The 21,836-nt window shown below is 42.1% G+C and overlaps 1 protein-coding gene across 4 annotated transcripts in view; it reads right to left on the minus strand.

Moving 5' to 3' along the window:
* LOC118415443 (scm-like with four MBT domains protein 1) overlaps positions 1–21,836 on the minus strand; it is a 50,225-nt gene that overhangs the window by 16,423 nt on the left and 11,966 nt on the right. For 2 of the 4 annotated variants that reach the window (XM_035820075.1, XM_035820076.1), the window contains exons 2-14: positions 21,020–21,059; positions 15,867–17,495; positions 15,497–15,588; positions 13,114–13,238; positions 12,108–12,223; positions 11,866–11,931; positions 10,488–10,576; positions 8,359–8,605; positions 7,793–7,893; positions 7,251–7,352; positions 6,772–6,922; positions 6,484–6,566; positions 5,731–5,983 (exon numbers count right to left, since the gene is read on the minus strand). In XM_035820075.1, the coding sequence (XP_035675968.1) occupies positions 5,731–5,983; positions 6,484–6,566; positions 6,772–6,922; positions 7,251–7,352; positions 7,793–7,893; positions 8,359–8,605; positions 10,488–10,576; positions 11,866–11,931; positions 12,108–12,223; positions 13,114–13,238; positions 15,497–15,588; positions 15,867–17,495; positions 21,020–21,059 (3,094 nt within the window). The remainder of the gene's footprint in view (positions 1–5,730; positions 5,984–6,483; positions 6,567–6,771; positions 6,923–7,250; positions 7,353–7,792; positions 7,894–8,358; positions 8,606–10,487; positions 10,577–11,865; positions 11,932–12,107; positions 12,224–13,113; positions 13,239–15,496; positions 15,589–15,866; positions 17,496–21,019; positions 21,060–21,836) is intronic. The other 2 variants (XM_035820077.1, XM_035820078.1) reach the window with 2 other exon arrangements.

Below are 21,836 nucleotides of genomic sequence, written 5' to 3' on the forward strand. Positions count from 1 at the left end.
TGACCAAAAGTGGACATTCAATGTTTCGGCACACCCGTGTCGGCCAACTGAACGCGAGGTAAAAAAAGTTGACTTACACCGAGCGCCGGCCTTACGTCTAAACAAACACGCATGTTCCTTAGCAACACAGCTTTTCTGTACAACTCTTCAAATTGCAATTGATAGAGTCGATTCCGAGTCACCGAGAGGGTTTTGAAATAATATTTGTAATAAGTTTGAACTATTCTAAGCAAAAGAATATTTCAGTCACTGTAGTTCTAAATTGTTCAAACAAATGAAAATGAAAGTGTGAACATGTTTGAACCTATCTATATATGTTGGAAACATTGGGAAATTAATGGTACAAATATCTCTTTATTTAGAACAATTTAGAAACATCTATGTGTTTTTGTTATTGTTGGAACATGTGATCATATGTTCCAACAATTTGCGTCATTTTTTTCCTCCATAAAAACTTTTATACCCCAATAAACAAAGCTGCTAAGATGGGCTTTTTGTTTGGGTCTTGTATTTTTAGTAGACACTAGTGGCTCTTTTGTGAAAAGCTGTCAGACAGACACAATTTCCTGTACTTGGCAGGGATGTGTGAATTGCCCTCTTCCCAGCCCACTGACTCAGTTTCATCATTTTGTTTCACTGTTCGAACATATGATCACATTTGATCACAAATGATAAATCTATGTTGGAACAGTTTAGAAACTAACAGAAATAATGGATTTGATGTTAGAAATGTTTCTAACATGTATGAACACTAGAAAATATTTAGAACATCACACAGATATTATAGATAGTTCTAAACAGTTACTTATCACATTTAGAATGTTATAAAGATTTTCAAAATGTTGGAACAAAAGGCAAGAAAGACCCTCTTGGTAATGTGGAATCGACTCTATAGCCAAAGATTTGATTAAAATTTGAGCGTTGTAACAAATAATAGTCAGAAATCGGAGAATCGTCTGGGATCTGGATAAAACTAAACTAGAGATTATGATATGAGATTTGATGCATCCAGCGCGAAACAGCAGCTCCGAGATGGCCACTACAAGTCAAATATACTCTTTCCCACGGTGTGTCGTCTTGATTACATTGAAAGCAGATCGCGGCCTTTTGAAGATCGTGCTGCCCGCGCCGGACAATCTGAAACTTTGCCGATCGCAAATTCAATCATTTTTGACAGCCAATCAGCGAAGAGGAAAACTGATAGCAAAAATAAGTTGACACTTGTCGCGTATAAAGTAAAACGAGGTTCTGTCGCTGGCGTTTGAAGAACCCTGAAATATGGCTCACAAAAGACGTGTTGTTTGTGTATAAAAAATAAATGAGAGACTTTCAGTTTCAAACCTAAAATCGATAAAACGGATAATAAAAAACGATTTATTTATTTCAGTAACCAGAACCTGGCACAAAAGATTAAATCCTTGCATTTGTAAATGTACATTTTTGTATAAGTCCAAATTTGATTTCTTTTACAGTTTTTAGTTTCTCCGGAAATGTCAGACAGCTAGTGCTGTCAAAATTGATTGATTTTGTCGCCGGCGCCCGGCACATATGATACTAGATCAAAGGACCGCCGCCCCGTACAACTTGGATGTAGGGAACTTCTGACGTTCTGTACTGGGATTCCCACGATTTAGGGGACGTTCTAATAGTAGCAGATGGGGACAATTATATCAAGAAATGTCAAATTAACTTTTTTTTCAAAAGATTTGTAATTTGGCCAGCTTCCTTTGAATATGTAGGAACATTTAACAACCGTTATGGAATATTTAAGTTGGCATTTTGTTTATTTCAATGAACTTTAGAATCACCCCATGTGTGACGTTTCCCCCTATTATAATAGACCGGTCCAATACTAGTTACCGGCTACGCTCACTTATCAGAGGTTTTGCAGCCGGACGACGCAAGTTTTCGGTGCTAAATTTGGTGTAGCATTGTGATGAAAGTCTTGGTCGGGTATTTTGAGACGTTTTTTAATTTTTTTTTTAATTTTAGAGAGACGGAAACACCATCACAAAAGATGGAGTTTTGTAAATCGAGGCGTAAATTTTCATTCAAACTGTACCTGACTCAAGTATGACCAAGGACTTTGGCACAAAGCAATATCACCGACTCAAGGATGGGGGACGGAGTGATCATGATGTAATATTCCCACTACAAATAGATCGCTACGTGCGAAGTTCTCAAGGAGTATTAAATAGATCTGTGGACTATTTCAGGCATGTATGGTTCGCATTAATGGACTATTTGTACGTATAAATTGACTACATAGATCTATAATGCTTGTAATATGAATATATATAGGATAATGTGTCTGGTCATAAGCCACTATTTCTAGATAAATTGACCATTAATTAGACGGCATTAGCTACTTTTCTAGGTTACGAATTTAGGTTTTCGTCGGCCGCCCTTTTCCTTGAAACACTGCTGCTCGTCGAGGGTGCAACTCGGCATTAAGACCTACCTGTTCTCTTGGGTCGGAACATCGCCATCGGACGTTCCTGGTCGTCGGGCAGTCGACCTACCTGTTCCTGGCGGAGCTCTTGGGACGGAACATCGCTGACGGCGGCTCCTGGTCGCCGGACAGTCGACCGACGAAATCAATACAGGGCATACTTTTATCCTTATGTGTTTTTAATGTTGTTGTTAATCGTATTTTGTCTGTGTATCTGTTCAAAGTTTTGTTGACGTAACTAACATTATATGTACTTCTACTATGTAGTTATACATCCGTCGCTACTTTTCTAGGCTAGGATAAATTAAAGGGATTGGGTTTCCATCCGTTGGCTTCCTCGGCCCACTGCTGATCGTCGAGGGTGCAGCTCCGCCAACAAGACCTACCTGTTCCTGGCGGAGATCTTGAGACGGAACATCGCTGACGGCGGCTCCTGGTCGTCAGACAGTCGACCAACGAAATCAATACATACTTTTCAGTAACATAGCATACTTTCATCCTTATGCGTTTTTAATGTTGTTGTTAATCATATTTTGTCTGTTCAATGTTGTGTTAGCGTAACTAACCGTACATGTTCAAAGTTGTGAAGTCGTAACTAACATTACACTTACTTTTACTATGTATTAAGACTTACGTTAGCTAGCTACATTTCTAAGCCAGAATAAAAGGATGCGGGTTTCCATCCGTTGGCTTCCTTGGCACACTGCTGATCGTCGAGGGTGCAGCTCCGCCAACGAGACCTACCTGTTCCTGAATGAGCTCTTGGGACGGAACATCGCTGACGGCAGTGGGCAATTATACTCCTCTGTCGGCTAAACTCCTTCCCCAGCTTTATGTTACTGTTTTATGCCACGGAGGAATCTGCTTGGAGATTACGCTGACGGCTGCTCCTGGTCGTCGGATAGTCGACGCAAACTTACTGCGGGGAATACATTCAGCCTTGCAGCTATCCTAGATTCTTATGTCCTGGTTTAACAACTGACACCAATATGATTGCAATAACTGTCACGAGCTCTTAATTTTGAAATATTGATATAAGCAGTAAGGATAGCAGGAAGGAGTACATCGTACATATATTTAAGAAATTATTTTTTTCCGATTCATGCTGCAAGAACTGTTTTTTTTGGGGGGGGGGATATGAATGAGCCCTTGAACGAAAACGAAATATACAATCTACCGCTTGTAAAACAAAAAGATCGCCGTCAACAGTGGTGACGATCTATTCCCATTTTAAACTTCGTTTATTGATTTTATTATCTGCAACTACACTGTAATTGCGAACTTCCCAGAATTTCCGGTGAAACTTTTAAAGCTCTTTTTGAGAACACTGAAGACCCCGGGCCCATTCTCTGGACTCCTATATACATATACACTACGTCACAACATGTAACGTTTAAAACCTGGAAGGTAAGTTTATATCAGATTTTCCATCATCATTCTGCTGCTACCCGATCGACCATCATCTATTCCAAATGTTGGAAATATGTTAGGTAAATCGCTATTTATAAAATGTGCTAATGTATATGAAGAAGTTTCGTGCCTTTGTCATCACGATACATGTCGTTCCAAAATATTCAAAATATATACGTCGGTACTTAATATCGCTATCAAGTAGAATAAACCAAGAAAAAAAAAAACACGGCGGAAAAACAAGCTCTGTGTTTATTGTTGTAACAATGAATGAATGAAGACCTTTATTGCGCATTTTTGCCATAGCGGGCTGTTAGACTTAAAGTGCAGTTCGCGCAGGCCCGATCTTTGAGAATTGAATATGCCGACAAACTCAAAGAAGCCGCGCCTCGGCCGCATGTGTCAATCAAATTTAGCGTCGCGGTGGGAGGGCACGGGTCAGACCCATTTTTTCTACAATTCTACCGTCCGGTATCTTATAACATCTACTAAACACGCAAAAACATCTATTAGTTTCGATTTCAACAATGGAGGCCTCATATTTCCACTCAAAACCCCAAAGTTTGCCAACATTTTCCACTTTGTAAACGCCACACAAAACTGTATACACGGCTGTGACGCCGTAATTACGGCGTGTACACGCCGACTGTGTGACATACCGAGGAGAAAAGTGTCTCACTATGGCATTTTTGGACGTTTATATTTAATAGGAAGCGAGGACGTAGTAGTTATAAAATAATTGCACCATTCCAGATATGTATTTGTCGAACCTTAAAGATATTCCTATCAAAATTCGAAGGTGGTTTTCCGAGCGTGCGCTGGTGTATGTTCCCGATCGCTGATCATGCCCGGCGGCAATATCAAACCCGCCGGTGAAAACCGGTTGAGTTATATTTTCGGCAAACAGGAGCATTTTTATTGTGAAGTTGTATCTGGTTCCGTATAATATTTGAACACACGTATTTATGCTTCGAGAAATACTTTCAATTCATACAAGAGAACATGGTTATGAGGATTGTTCTGCTATGCAGTCTACATTTTGTTCGGAAAATCACAAAAGATCGGCTCGCGATTTACTAAGTACTTAAAAAACAGTCTAGTTATGTTACGCATGCGGCGGTACCCCGCCCTCCGGGTCAGGCGCCGCTAAATTTCTGCCGCAAATCATGCTGTTTGATTAATAATTAATGACGTTCTCATGAATATTCCGTGTACACGGTGTTCAAAACATGAATATTCTGAATATTACCGACCGGTTTCCACGTGATACCGCCCCGTAAATACGGCCGTAATTACGATCGTATTTACGGCGTGTTCACGATTACGCACACCGTAAATTACGGTAAAGTTTACCGTGCTGGTACTGTAGCTTCGGTTAGGGCCATCCCTCTGAGAAGATGCTAAACGGAGGTCCCGAGTTTGAGGAGAGCCTCACTTCAAGCACATTTAAGATCCCACCACACTTATCGAAAAGAGTGAGTGGTTCAAAACCTATAGTCCTATGGCCGTACCTAGGGCAATTACTGTCAAATTGAGGTCACCTGTGTGGTGCCGAATGGCAGCTCGCTCCAGACCCTTGCGATTTAGCCCCGCCTATTGTAAGCTTCTCACAATTCAGTTCCTGGCTGCCAAAAGGGAGTAGTGGACCCACCCAACAACAATAACAAAATGTACTACTGACCTATGGCTTGGGAGGGGAGGACAGCGGGTACCCGAGTCTCTACTACTCATGTACCAAATAAGAAACTTTTTTTACACAACCATTGCTTCATCATCATACCAATATTTTGGTGACTGTTACTGGCTGTGTAAAAAAACCCTCTAAAGTCAGTGGTGTACAAACGTCATGAAACAGATCTACTACTCACCTATGGCTCTCTTGGGAGGGGATGACAGTGGGTACCCGTTCGTCTCGCACCACCCCACAGGAAACAGCTCCATGGACTCCACATCCATCACGATGTTCTGCGCCGTGTGGGCCGCGACCTTCGCCCCCTCCAGGTGAACGAACATGACCCTGGACACGACCTTGGTGATGGATGCTACGCAGATCTCCGCGTGGTTGTGGGGGTTAACGACCTCCAGTTTCATGCCCTTCTGGAACTCGTGATCCGGAATGGACTGGAAGGTAGAAATGACAGTCAGTAGGGCTGTATGTGTACCGAACAGTTTTCATGTACAGGTACAGCAGTTTAGGTACAGGTCCAGACCTGGACCAACATTATGCCCCAAATGGAAGCCCTTGCGACAATTGTATTGATGTCACATGAGTTAGCGCCTAATTGCAGCCACTCTAGACCTTTGCGAATTAGCCCCGCCTATTGCAAGCTCCTTGCAACTTAGCCCCCGGCTGTGAAGAGAATGTAGTCAGCCAACCCATAACATAACATGAAAATTGTTAACTCTCTGTAAAGCCTACTTTCTTTTTCAGTGCTGAATTGCCATCTTTGTATGAGGATTCACATATTCAAATTTAAAAAAAAAGGTTATCTAAAATTGTTTACAAGCTATCTGTGTAAACATTTTCATCGCTGACACTGGAAGTACTTATCTTGGTGTCCACTGGCATTTTAGTTAAACTTTGTTTATGTATTATAGTTTGAAGTATAAGTCATACCTACCATATTAAAGATGCTTGCAGGAGCTGCCTGGGCATTGCACAGTCTCAAGTATTCTGTCCACTCAAACTGGGGCCTCTGGAAGCCTGCAAAGAATTAAGTGTCAAATGTTTTTTTTAAGGCAAGCCACACTATTTTTACTCTCCTAGATATGCCATTGACAATCCTAAAGATATACTTAATGAGTTACATGTTCTTTCAACAATACAAAACACAATTCTAACTTAGAATCTAAGCTACAGATGTTTTCCCTCCCCCCCAAAAAAACACTGGTGCATCAACCTGCAGTACCTTTTGGAGGTGTTAGGTGGAGCCCATGCTGGCTGCACCAGCCCACAGGGAAGATGCCCTGTGACCCCGCATGACACACAACCCCACGATTACCAGGTCTCTCAGGTCGTAGGTCATCCATCTCAACCAGGAAGTAGTTGCTGCTAAACACCTGATGAAGAAATAATTGTACAATTATCAACCACAAGAAAAACTGGTTTGAAATAAAGCTGAACATCTGTTTAGCAGCTGTATCTGTGAATTTTCCCATAATCAAGGACCAATAACTAGCCTACAAGCCCATAGTAAAAAACTGAAGATGGGGAAGAGACAACTTTTGATAACCTACTCTGGAACCTATGATCTAACCGCATGTCCTGTACGATGTACCTAAATTGTAAAAATGAGTGCAGAAACATAAGAGTAGAGTGCCTCTTTCAAAGAGGTAACAAAAACAAATTGCAATAATTTAAAGGGACATCTAACCACTGATAGGTTACCTTGGTTACGGTTGCCGGGGTGATGGTGTGAGGAGCATGGGGGTCAATGGCCTCCAGTTTTAACCCTGCCTGGAAGGAATGTAACCGCACTTCCACTTGATCCTACAGTGAGACAAAAAAGGTAAAACACCTATAATGTATTTCTAAAAAAATGGCGAAGAAGTTCGTCATTTACATTGTACAGCATCCACTGTTGGATTAGAACCATCCAAAAATGTCATGGTTATTTCTTTACATACACATTTGTATTATACGAAGTTATTATACGAAATCCTTCCTTATCACATATAATTGCCAAGTACTAGACACGAAGTACAAATACACCATTGTGCCCAACAAAAATATTGCAACAGACTATTTGACTACTTTAACACATAATAAACTGTCTTTTATATTAATTTCAAGGGTGAAAGAATGACAAATGTAAAATAATTCATTTTGTTGCTTTTTATAAATAAAACATAAGTCAACATTTTGTTCTAGAGAATATTTGCAGTTTTGGGTCATAAAAAGTCTATGTATAAGAACTGCTGTTTACCCACCTTGAAGGCATCAGGAGGAAGCGGGTTGGAGGAAGCTTCCAGAACAGCCTGCTGCAGTACAGACGACCACTCACTCAGGTTACTGCACAGACTGGAGATCACTGCACATGGGGAGACACAGGGTTATTATCCCCATGAAAAATGGAGATATTTTAGCTCCATAGTTTGAGATATTGTCATCTCCATGAAAAATGGAGATATTGTATGGAGATACAATTTTTGGGTATGTCTGTGTGTGTGTGTGTGTCTGTGTTTCCGGATATTTTATTACTATTACAGTGGTTAGCATAACTCTAGAACTTCTGGATGGATTGTAATAATATTTGGTAAGTGGGAAGACGAATGTCAAGGTCAATTTTTTGGCCCCTGGTACTGTGTACAAACAACAGCAGTTGGGCCAGCCTGGGACTCAAACCTAGAACTTTTTAAATTCTAAGTCAACAAACCTTACCCACCTTGAGGAGGTGTAAGGTAGCACCCATGCTACCCACCTTGAGGAGGACACCCATGTCACCAACCCAAACAATACCCATGTTACCCACCCAAACAGTACCCATGTTACCCACCTTGAGGAGGTTTAAGGTAACACCCATGTTTCTGCGCCCAGCCCACAGGGTGCAGGCGTGGGGACAGGTAGAAGAGCCAGAAGTCGTGGGTCTCCGTGTTCCCCACGCCGTCCCAGCGGAGGCGCAGGCGACCCCCGATGTTCTCCATGATGACAGCGATCCAGAGTGCCACGGGTTCCTTCTCCTCGCCGACCTCCACACGCATGCCCGGGCGGATCTGGTCCACCGGCATGATACCTTTGTTGGGCTGCAGGAAAGGGGAAACAAAAACAACCAGTCTCGAACCATGTACCAACAACGTAACGTAATTTTACTGCCACCCTATTTCTTTTCTTTTACTTCAGGAATCTGGTCCAAGGGCATGATACCCTTATTGGGCTGCAGGAAAGGGTAAACAAAACAAAAAACACAAAAACTCTACATCAGTCTTGAACCATGTACCTACAACGTAACGTAATTTTACTGCCACCCTATTTCTTTTCTTTTACTTCAGGAATCTGGTCCACAGGCATGATACCCTTATTGGGCTGCAGGAAAGGGGAAACAAAAAAAACAACAACTCTACATCCGTCTTGAACCATGTACCTACAACGTAACGTAATTTTACTGCCACCCTATTTCTTTTCTTTTACTTCAGGAATCTGGTCCAAGGGCATGATACCCTTATTGGGCTGCAGGAAAGGGTAAACAAAACAAAAAACACAAGAAACTCTACATCAGTCTTGAACCATGTACCAACAACGTAACGTAATTTTACTGCCACCCTATTTCTTTTCTTTTACTTCAGGAATCTGGTCCAAGGGCATGATACCCTTATTGGGCTGCAGGAAAGGGTAAACAAAACAAAAAACACAAAAAACTCTACATCCGTCTTGAACCATGTACCTACAACGTAACGTAATTTTACTGCCACCCTATTTCTTTTCTTTTACTTCAGGAATCTGGTCCAAGGGCATGATACCCTTATTGGGCTGCAGGAAAGGGTAAACAAAACAAAAAACACAAAAACTCTACATCAGTCTTGAACCATGTACCTACAACGTAACGTAATTTTACTGCCACCCTATTTCTTTTCTTTTACTTCAGGAATCTGGTCCAAGGGCATGATACCCTTATTGGGCTGTGGGCTGCAGGAAAGGGTAAAAAAACGAAAAACACAAAAAACTCTACATCAGTCTTGAACCATGTACCTACAACGTAACGTAATTTTACTGCCACCCTATTTCTTTTCTTTTACTTCAGGAATGTCAGCTTTGGGAAGTAGGGAGGGGGGAAATACATCTCCCCATCAGTCTAATACCTCGCACAAACAACACAACATAATTTTACTGCCAACCCATGTCTTCTATAATTTTACTTCAAGAAGCTGGTGTACTGGCATGATCCCCTTATTGGGCTACAGGAAAAGGCAAACCAAATCCAGGGTTCTAGCCAGGATTTCATTTTAGCGTAGTGGGAATGGTGTGGAATGGTGGGGTCTTGCCCATCCACCGTGAGATTTTGAAAATGTAGAGTTAAAAGTTGGCACTCTGTTATCATCATGTAATTTGAAGGATTTTCTTGTCAGTTTTAAGGGTCATATCACCATTTTTCATTGTTCAAACATTGATTAGACATTGTTAAACAAGCAAATGATAGCAAAACACCACTACACTGGTTAAAAATTAGCGTAGTGGCCCTTATTTTAGCGTATACTATAGTGGTCACAAATTTTAGCGTAGTGGCCCACTACGCTAAAATGCACTAGCTAGAACCCTGAAATCAGCTTTGGGAAGTGGGTAGGGGGGCATACCAAAATAATGTAACACTTCTGCATCACATTATTCATTTATTGTGAACCATGTATGTGACTGTATAGACTTATTAGGACTTTTATTGATGTAACCTGTATCTTTGTTGATTTCTAATGCAACATACTCATGTCTCCAGTACAGTGTCCTTCTGCATATTCAAATGGTGCATACCTGTGGGTGCTGCACTATATGTCTCAATCACAGTTTTCAAAAACTAAAAGTGGAGGTATATGTAACTAGGCAGATAAAAGGATTGCTTCAAATCATTTAGAGAAGTCTGTTAAGAATCTATTAAGAATCACTGTGTGAAAGAAGTCGGACGTGACAGGTACACACCCCTTCCAGCAGGTGAGTTGGCGCGGTCCGTGCCCCTGTCAGTGTCTGCACCAAGAACTCACCCCAGTCGCTGCACTTGTCCCGAATGGCTGAAACATAACAATCGAACAGGTCAACATTACAGAATAAGCCAGTTCACAGTATAAAGTGTGCATGCGCAGAGAGAAGCATTGTGGACAATATGTCAAAGGTGAAGGCCCCTAAGTTGTAAACAGTTTTGTTTAGACCATCCAGACACATTTCGTTGATGTCTCGGGGATAAAGGAAAGTGATCTCGATTCAGTTTTAGCTCACTGAAGAGCTAGCCTTCAGAGAGGACAGATAGGGGGCCGCGTAGCACAGTGGTAGTGTATTCGGCCCGTGACCGAGAGGTCGCCGGTTCGAATCCGCCTGCCGTGTTGCCGGTCTTGTGCCCTTGGGAAAGGCACTTTACACGACTTTCCTTACTTTACTCAAGTGAAAAATGAGTCGTCCCTCGGATAGGACGTTAAATGGAGGTCCCGTGTATGGGGAGAGCCATACCCCATGCACGTTAAAGAACCCCCACACGTGCGATGGTGCGGTGTGCGTTGGTGAAAATCCTTCTGTCGGAAGTTGGTGATTCACTTCAAATCACCCGGATGGAGGCCTGGCGACCTCTGTCTCGTATCAGCCACATGGTGATCTACATCATTCACCAGGACGGGTGTGTCACCCCATAAGGGGCGGTATAACCCGTCGTTGTGCGAACATGTATATAAGGCTCCCTTGGAAATCAGTTACTACGTTAACTGAAGGGACTACTCTAAAGATCAATAAATAAATAAATAAACAGATACTATGTACAGTATTTACTGGTTGACTGTAACAGGGAAATTCCACTGGCTCTTTCCGACAAGTCAATGAAAAGTGGACCACAGCTTAACATCCTGTCCTAAGGACTGCAACCCTTTCTGGTAGCGTGCATGTCAGGTGAGCAACACAGCCGGTATTGAACTCACGGCTTCTAGTTCCAGAGGCAGGGCCGCTAACCAATGGACTACGCACACTTTAGTGGGCCTTCAACTTTGACATCATGCATCTTGTTGCTACCTTGTCCCCCCAACGACCTGGAGGTCAAGGGACTAGGTAGGTATCTCGTTGCACATAGGCACTTTCAACTGTGAACCAGCTTGTAGCAAAGACATCATAGCTGAAACATCAAACTTTTCCTGCAGCAAAAACACATCCTGCATCTGCTTGGCTCCATCTCCTTGCAATTCACAGATGTGGGAGAAGAAAAAAAAGAAGGATGATTTCGTCATTTCATCACAGACTTTTCAATTGGATCAAACCACAGCCCATAGAGGGGGGAATTTTTCTGGGATGGATGAACGACTTGAAGGAAGAAGAAACCTACTTGTCATGCTGACCAGTCCTCTTTTTTTGTCATCTTCTTCCCTAGTAGTAGGGCCAGTTGGACGCACTTACAACAAAGACAAAAACAGCCAATAACTGGGATGGTTACAACACGTATGGAAAAGATGACATGCTATCTTTTTTTTTCGTCTTTTGTTTTCTTTTCAAAGTGTAGAACACTTCAAGCCATGTAGAGAGTAGAGATTGTGAACATGGTCCATCGTAGTAACATATTTGTCTTACCATCAGGGGGCTGTAACATCCTTCCGTTCTGAGCGCACCAGCCGATCGGATGAACGTCCGCTGTCGTGATGTCACACCAGAAGTCGGAACTGCGGTCATTCTTGTAACCATCGTATCTACAGCAATCCAGGAAAAAGATCAACCATCTTGTTAGTCAAATTTACACGGTAGAATCCATCTATTTTAGGTAAGATTTGATTTTGCCGCAAAACTGGATACAATGGGTGGTTTTCATGGTGTTTTAGCATCAGAGTAAGAATAATATGGTTACACAATGTTTGGAATGGAATGATTAAAATATTAAGAATTCTAATGATCTGAAATCTTTTTGTCAGTCCAACTCCTTTATTTTTGTTTGATAATTCTCACAGTTCTATAATTTACTGATCGTGTTTCCATTTCACAAGTGATACATTGATAAATGCAGAACTAAAAGAGTTTATTACGATCCACAACTAGCTTGACCATGTAACATTACATTGTAGCCATTCTTCCCATGGTTGAACAAAAGACCAAAAGCTCAGCACAAACATCTGCCTGGGATGCCCTCTGTATTGCCTTCTTGCACTTTAAATAAATAAAAAAAGATAGCCTAGAAGCTGAGGCTGCTTAGACCACATGTTGAAAGTTTAGTCTGATATGTACAGGGCTCTAGCCAGCTCGACATTTTTTTCTGTCAGCCAATTCCCATTGTCGCGAAAACACTATTCCAGGAGTTAGAAAGACTGAACTGAGACCTTGAAAAACGGGTTTTAATGAGATTATCGTATGCAAAAGGTCACCGACACACATTGTCAACAATCATAACAATAGCAAAACAAACAGTGTGTGGCTTCTACGGCCGTGGACGGCGTCCCCAAGCAGCCTGTAGCTTCCACCAAGGAGCTTTTATCAGATTTTTGTCCGTCAAAGTTGACGGATTGGTTAAAAATTTTTTCTGTCAAACGCAGCAAATTTCCGTCCATTGACGGAAAAACGGACGCTAGCTAGAGCCCTGGATATGTACCTCAATAGCAGTAACTGTCCACATGTCATGATGACTGTTGCCACCCAGTATGTCTGAGGGTTAGCCTTGTTGGCCACTTCCAGCTTCATGCCTGGCACAAACCCACTCTGCAAACTGATCTCCACCTAAACATGACAGACAGAAATATTAGCCAACGAGAACTACAAAAATAGAATATATTTCACTCCCATACATGTGGTATGGGTGAAGTCGCGTGGCGCAGCAGCGGCATTTGTGCCTCGAGACCGAGAGGTTGCGGGGTCGAATCCGACTGCATGTCACCGATCTTGTGCCCTTGGGAAAGGCACTTTACACGACTTTCCTCACTATGCTCAGGTGAAAATGAGTTGCCGGTGCAATGGCCTGGTGGGTAGAGTGTTCGCCTTGCATTCGGAAGGTCGTGAGTTCAATCCCGGCCGAGTCATACCAAAGACTATAAAAATGGTATATGCTGCTTTCTCTGCTTAGCACTCAGCATTCGGGAAAGAGTATGGAAGTTGAACACACACCACTACCAGTGGACTAGCTCCCTGCTGTAGTGATTGCGTTGTGTGTGGCCCAGGGCTAATGAAACAGTGATGGGCAGCGCCCTATGCGCCAGAAATGGGCACCGCCCTTGGCGCAGGAAGGGTTTAACTTTTTTTTTACACATGTGGTATGGAGTGAAATATGAAAACAGAAAACAATCTGCTGGGTTCATTCATAATAACTATATATGCATTAAACGAACGACAGAGAGTTTATTTCTGATATTAATTTTCAAGAATAAAAAGGCTAATTCTATTGTCGACTTGAAATTGAGTTTGGACTAGACAATAGTTGTATTACACAGCAACAATATTGTAATAACTGAAGCTCGAGTGTACAATCTAAATCATATAATAAAACTGGCTGTGTAACACTTTCTCCCCATTATCAGTTTTAAGAACATGTAAAGTTCCTGGGGATTTACTTTCGTGGTAGTGAGAAAATGGAGTGTGTGCGGTGTTTTTAAGTTTGCCGTAGCGTCATAGACTGTAGTCACATACTAAAAATATAATGGAAAAATGTTTGCAGTGGTTTTAAGTTCTCAGTAAAGTCGCCACCGAAAAACCGCAAACATAAAACTACCACAAACATTTCTGCATTTACAGTATATGATGCTGGGACACCCCGACCAATCGAATGGGGACATCGCCAATGTGCACACTCCTCTAGAAAAGGGGACACTTCTCGACTTTCAAGGGGACGCTCCTCTTGGAAAGGGGATGTGCCTCCCTTTATTAGGGGACGCTCCTCCGGAAATTGTATGTTTACCGGGCAGAGGGGACGTCCCTCCAACACCCCCACCGGCCCGTGGAATCGGCCGCTAACCCGACAAATCCCTTTCTAGTTCATCTAAATCACAACATCCAAAACTTTAACCCCGCCGGTGCTCTCGACAAACGTCACACCTCGCAAGGTAGTGATAGTTTTTGATTCAAAATTGAGGCATGTTGGAAATAAAGCCGCCCGCGCGGCATAATATCTGATTTTCTTCAGTGTTTTAATGGCGGCGTATCGCACGTCCGGCAAGCACAACATCGAGTTGTAGCCTAAATATCCGCGTGCTTGTTGAGTTTTAAGGCCCCTCTCTCTAACACACGTACATGGGAGAAGTTTCTAACACGATGTGAGACGTAGTTATTCGGGATTTTTTGTACAACGCGACTACATGGCCCAATGCTGTATCCGTGTGCTTGTCCAGACAGGCTTCCCTCCCCAGCACACGTACGGGCGCCGGGTCTCTGTCACGGTTAGCCGTAGTTACTGATCGTTTCTAGTATACCACATCCTTTATTGCAGGACATAACATTTCTACGGGCACTCACATCGTGTTAAAACTTCTCCCATGTACGTGTGTTAGAGAGGGAGGCCTTAAAACTTGACAAGCAGGCGGATATTTAGGCTAAAACTCGATGTTGTCCTTCCCGGACGTGGGATCCGCCGCTCTTAAACCAATGAAGAAAAGTGATGTTCTGCCGCGCGGGCGGCTTTATTTCCAACATGCCTCAATTTTGAATCAAAAACTATCACTACCTTGCGAGGTGTGACGTTTGTCGAGAGCACTGGCGGGGTTAAAGTTTTGGATGTTGTGATTTAGATGAACTAGAAAGGGATTTGTCGGGTTAGTGGCCGATTCCACGGGCCGGCGGGGGTGTTGGAGGGACGTCCTCTATGCCCGGTAAACATACAATTTCCGGAGGAGCGTCCCCTAATAAAGGGAGGCACATCCCCTTTCCAAGAGGGGCGTCCCCTTGAAAGCCGAGAAGTGTCCCCTTTTCTAGAGGAGTGTGCACATTCGCGAGGGATGTCCCCATTCGATTGGTCGGGGTGTGGGATTATCTAGCCTTTGTATACTCACATGCTTGAATGAGGTGTTCGGTGCTGCAATCGTTTCAGTATCCTCCAGGTATTCATCCCAGGTAAACTCCAGTTCATCCATGGTAACCAGGTCTATGTAGTAACAACAAACAATTTAAGATGCTGGATTTCGAAAACTTAAAAGGACTCTCGTCCAAGTTTTCCTGTTGTGAAGCCATCTTGAAATTCTTTGGCCTTGGAAAAAAAATTTGTGTTTGGTGTTTCTTGAAAAAAAGATAATCCCTACCTACCGATCCTATTTTTTCAGGACTGAAACAGGAAACAAAACATTTTTTCCCAGGCCTTAATTACTGAATACACATACATGTACTAATTTTCAGTATATGAACAATATGAAAATCACATCTTACCCAAAGGTCCTTCTCCATTTGCCTCCTGTGACACGCTTCTCTCGGAGAGTCGACGCTTGCGCTGTGCCATCGGAGAGAGCTCTGGCTGCGGTTTCCCGCCTTCATCTTGTCCCGTACTGCCGTGTGGACGGTCTGGCGCACTAGACGTGCTCGGTTGGGGTGTCCCACCAACGTTCGGCGCAGCGGATGTGCCGGACTGGGGTATCCTACCATGGTTTGCGGCACTGGATGTACCAGGGTGGGGTATCACACTGGCATTTGTTGTGCCAGAGGTGCTTGGTTTGGGTGTCATACTGAGGTTCACTGCGCTTGATGTGCTAGGTTGGGTTATCACACCAAGGTTTTGTGTGCTCAATGTGTTTGGCTTGGTTATCATACCAAGGGTTGGTGGTGCACCTGACGTGCTAGGCTGGGGTATCACGCCAATGTTTCGTGAGCTGGGCTGGGGTGTCACACCAAGGTTTGTCGTGCTGGGTTGCAGTATCACACCAAGGTTTGGTGGTGTGGACTGGTGTAATACACCACTGCTGGTGTTTGGCTGGGGTATCAAACCAACGTTCGGTACACTGGAAATGCTTTGATTGGGAATCACACCAGAAGTTGTAGACTGAATTATCATACCAAGCGGACTGGTGGCACTGCCTTGGGGTATCAGACCAATGTTTGGTCCGCCTGCCGTGACAGAATGTGTTATTATCCCCAAGTTTGCAGAGCTTGACGTGGCTGGGTGGGGTATCACACTGAGGTTCTGTATACCGGATGTTGTTGTGTGGGGTATCACACCAAAGTTTGGACTGCTCGCTGCCGCAGGCAGTATCATAGCCAGGTTTAACGTGTTGGAGGTGGCAGGCTGTGGTATCACACCGAAGTTTGGAGCAACAGACGAGACAGGCTGTGGCATGATACTCGGGTTTAGGGTGGTGGACGTGAGAGGGCGGGAGACGACCCCAAGGTTCGGCGTGACGGTCTTCGCAGTTTGAAGTATCATTCCGAGATCTGTTGTGCTGGGCCTCCCTGGCTGGGGGATCATGCCAAACGTGCCAGAATGCGGCACCACGTTTGACGCGCCGGGCTGAGATATTATAGTCAACGTGCCGATGGGCTGGGCCATCACTGGCTGGGACTGTACCAATGTGGCAGGAGGGGGTGCAGGTTTCGATGGAATCACTGAGACGACGGGTGCTTGGGACTGTACCACTGTGGCAGAAGGGGGTAGCTGGGCTTGTACCACTGATACAGAAGGGGGGAGTTGGGCTTGTACCACTGACACAGAAGGGGGCAACTGGGCTTGTACCACTGATACAGAAGGGGGGAGCTGGGCTTGTACAACTGATACAGAAGGGGGGAGCTGGGCTTGTACCACTGATACAGAAGGGGGGAGCTGGGCTTGTACCACTGATACCGAAGGGGGGAGGTGGGCTTGTACCACTGACGCAGAAGGGGGGAGCTGGGCTTGCACCACTGATACAGAAGGGGGGAGCTGGGCTTGCACCACTGATACAGAAGGGGGGAGCTGGGCTTGTACCACTGACACAGTGGGAGGTTGTTGCGCTTGCACAGTCGTCACAGCAGGTGCCGTGGTTGTACCCAGGACAGTAGAAGGTGGTTGTCTGTCTCCATCCATGATCACTATAAAACAGAATAGCGTAACAATGACATCTAACTCTAATTCTAAACCTATATCTAACACAACTTTAGGCCACACCAATTTGATTTCTTGGTTCACGAATTTTTTCATAAAAAATATGGAGCGATAGGGCAAGGAGCTTTTATCAGAGCTCCTTGGATAGGGTGAAAAAAAAAAAAAAAAAATTGTAAAATGGTTGGGGTAAAGATAAGGGCTAATCCAAAATATACAGAATAAAAAGTTTTCAGCTTGAAAAAAAGTACAAAAAACCTATTACCGTACAGTAACAGCACCTGTTCGTTGAAAATTACATAAGTAGTGTCAGTTTTTATGTTTGTTCCATTCTTCATGAATAAAAAATATAACTGGAATAATAATATCAACATTTTAAGGAGCTTATAATATAAAGGCCAATTTGCTAACACCAGAAAGTTGGTGAATGGTTTCATTAATGGTGAAAATTTGCTGAGTGGTAATTTTTATTTTTATTTTTTTCCCCAAAAAATAGGAGCGAGCGAATCCGTGAACCAATCAATCAAATTGGTATGGCCTTATATACACAATCAACTAGCAGTTTCAAAAATAACAATAACAAGCACACTTATTCTGGATTTAACTGTTAAGATATATATTTCCATGGCTCAGGAGATATAAAATCAAACAAAGTACAACCCTGATTCTTCTGTAAACAAAGCAGACAAGACTAATACAATCAGTCTCCATGCCCCACAACACAAAAATCTATACCTGCATAAACAAGCTACAGTTTATAAATCGTGCACTTAGAATCAGGGATAATGGCTAACATTAACAGGTAAAATAAAATCCTAACAGTTTTACTTTATTTCATAGGATTTCTTACTACACTTTTCAAATAATACGTTTGTTGACAATGTATATACTGAAAGCTGAAAAGTGATAACTTTGCTACAGGAGAAGGGACTTAAAGTCTTATATAAAGGAAATGGAATAAATGAATTGTGTGTTGAAGTATCAAGTCAAGTACTTGGAGAATAGGCATGTTACAAACGTGAGGGTATGAGGAAATGATATTTCATTTTTTTTTGCATGCTGAATGATAAATCCTATTATGATAGGCATCCTCATTTATATCATATCCACAACATTCTAGAGTCATTTTTCAGTCATCAGTATAGATAAACTGAGCTTTTTTGATTACTTAAGTACTAAATAGGTTAGCCTGGATGCCAGACTGTTTCCAGGGACTATATAGTAATTACAGTGCAACTCCTTGGCTCTTGTTCTGGCCAACATGCCCCCAAGGAAATTTTACGGCAGGCCCTCCTGAGATTGGGCAGGGTATGGCATCCAGACTATAAATAGATAAATTATCACATTTAATCTATCATTGTGGTACAATGTGCCAGATCATTGAAAGGCGTTAATTGCAAATAATGTACCATGGTGAGCTGAAAACTTGAAGAGTGCTGTTGTTGGTTATGTAAGCCCCTCTCTAACAGTAACACCAAGACTTAATATTTCTTCTCCTTTCTTTCCCCAACTTTTTCTGAAAAATCTGAGAGTGAAAAGATTGATTTGGTGTGGGCTAAGAAAATAAGAACATGGATCCAAAAACGAGATTTTGGGGTAGCATTTTCTTACTCTCATATCGTGCACTTTTTTCTTTGATTGCCTTGTGTTAGAAATTGTACAAAAAGAGAACATATGTATTCATCTATTCATTTTCCCGGAGGTTTGCTTAGCGGTATGACAGAAAAGGAGTCATTCTGCGTTTTGAATTTGCAATTGGTAGTAAGACATTAAATTTGCGGTGCAGAAGTCACCACATAAATCTGAAGCTTTAACGAGGCAGCACAAAGTATAGCTCTGTGAGGTGAGATACAGTTTTACTGTAGTATCTTTTTTTTTTAGAAAACGTGATCTTTTATGCGTCTACCTATTTTTGCATTTAGAGAATGGTCACAGATATAATCAAATCTGCTTATTGTAATGAGTTTTTTAAGTCCTTTGAAACCCTTTGTACTTGAGCAAAGAAATGTTAACAACTCATTTTGAGAGACATTATATCCTAAGCAGTTTCCATGAAAATGAAAATGATCTGTTTGTAAAGCTTCACAGCCTAAAGCCTGAATAACTTTCCAGGTTTACAGTGTACATCTACTTGGAGATTGCCATGGCAACAGGAGCATGGAAGCAGCCAGGCCACATGGTTCCCATCACTTCACCCCTGGACTTCCCCACAAGGCATGACAACAATGGGGAGGTGTGAATGGGCAGCCAGCCCCCTGTTCACCAAGTGTGAAACCCCACACTACATTTCTGCACGCCCCATTGGGTACCCTGCATATTCAGCCCACAATCCCATCAATTGTGCACTTCTCACTTCCATGGGAACCCCGCCTTGATTATTACCGCCCTGGCTGAAATAAACTTCACATAAAGCTCATTACGGTTTACGAGCGGGGCCCTATAGGGTACTCTGCATTGAAAGTTTCCAAAAGACATGTGGCAGGAATTACTTCTCCCAGAACAAGCCCCACCCTTCTAGTTGTAACTTCTCCATAAGGCCACACCAATTTAATTTCTTGGTTCACGGATTCGCTCGCTCCTATTTTTTGGAAAAAAAAATAAAAATAAAAATTACCACTCAGCAAATTTTCACCATTAATGAAACCATTCACCAACTTTCTGGTGTAGCAAATTGGCCTTTATATCATAAGCTCCTTGAAGTGTGGGTACAGGTGCTGTTATTGTACAATAATAGTGTTTTTGTACTTTTTTCAAGCTGAAAAATTTTTTTCTTTATGTTTTGGATTAGTCGTTACCTTTACCCCAACCATTTTACAACTTTTATTTTTATTTTTATTTCGCCCTCTCGCTCCATATTTTTTGTGAAAAAATCCGTGAACCAAGAAATTAAATTGGTGTGGCCTAAAAGACAGATGTGGTCTTATAATTCTTTTATCAAATGTGGCCAATAAGAGGGCTGGGGGTTTTGATGGGAAATGGAGTAAAGAAAAAGATCTCTCTCTGGCATGCATGTATGCACTTTGGACTGCTGTATGCAAATGAATGTCAAATCTGTTGACCCTTGCCACATCCATCAAAGTGTAGGCGGCAGACAATCAGGTCAAACAATGCCAGACATTTGTGAAAGCGCTCCCAAACAACAAAGGGAAGCCATTTTTAATCCAAAAATGATGAAAAATTCAACAACTTTTTTTACACCAATCTCTCTGCTGTGCTTGCAAGACTCAAGCCTACATTGTATATTTACCTCTTAGTAACAAACAATATAGTAATAGGGTACTATAATGAAGGGATACTAGTTTACATAAGTACACAAACTATTGAGTCATTCAGACAAAATCAACATGCCTACAGAATAAACATGATAGGTGTGGTGGCATTGCAAATCCACATTTATTTGGTTAAACAAGTATGTTTGTTAAATCTGCAGCCATAAACTTGAAGCTATTACAATTTTTTCTGCTGACATCAATCAACAAAATTTTGTTGATGCGTCAAGAAAAATGAATCTTACCGTGTTCTTTTGTTTCAGGTTTTGTGGCCATTGGATCTTCCTGTAAACAATTGAATGAAAAAAATATTACAACTCCACAGCTGACTATTCTCTACTGACTCAAAAACATTTTTTTCTTGTGAACAATGCAAGGAAATTTCAAAAGTAGGATCCTAAGTGTGAGAGTGAAGTATATTAATGACTTCTCCAGGCCAGAATGATAAAGCACCATGCTATGGCTGGGTGTGGACAGGGCACAACCCCTACAGAGAGACTCATCTGCCCACATATCTCTTTTCACAAACACAGTAATCAACTGCTATTTATCTTCCTATTTCTAGTGACACTTGTAATTTGCCGTACCATGTCCTACTCCATCTCTCAAAATGGTATTGAGAAGAAGGAAGGGAATGGTGTACAATAAATGCAGATAAACATATGTCGACATAAAAATATTGTTGTTTTGCTGGTGTGTTATGATGTATTTTCAAAAGATGTTTTTAATCCAATAAAAATTAATGGAACGTAGAATATTTCAAAGTGGTGTAAACTGCAACCATGTAAATCTTTTCTTGTTAGCAATACTTCTGCAAGAATTTCTGCAAAAAGACTTAAATATTTTGGGACAAAATGCTTGCACACGGTTAAGATGTTATAGATTTTGATGTAAATATAGCTTGGACAAACTCATTTAATGGTAAGATAACAACAAAACTCTGAAATTTTAAAAGTCAGACTAGTATCAAATATCCTGAAACATCTACTTCCACACAAAATACCCTTCCTTGTAACATGACCAAGCAAAATACACCAAAACTTGTTTTGAGTGCAAACAAAA

This window comes from Branchiostoma floridae, chromosome 5, assembly GCF_000003815.2.
Source record: "Branchiostoma floridae strain S238N-H82 chromosome 5, Bfl_VNyyK, whole genome shotgun sequence".
NCBI lineage: Eukaryota > Metazoa > Chordata > Leptocardii > Amphioxiformes > Branchiostomatidae > Branchiostoma > Branchiostoma floridae.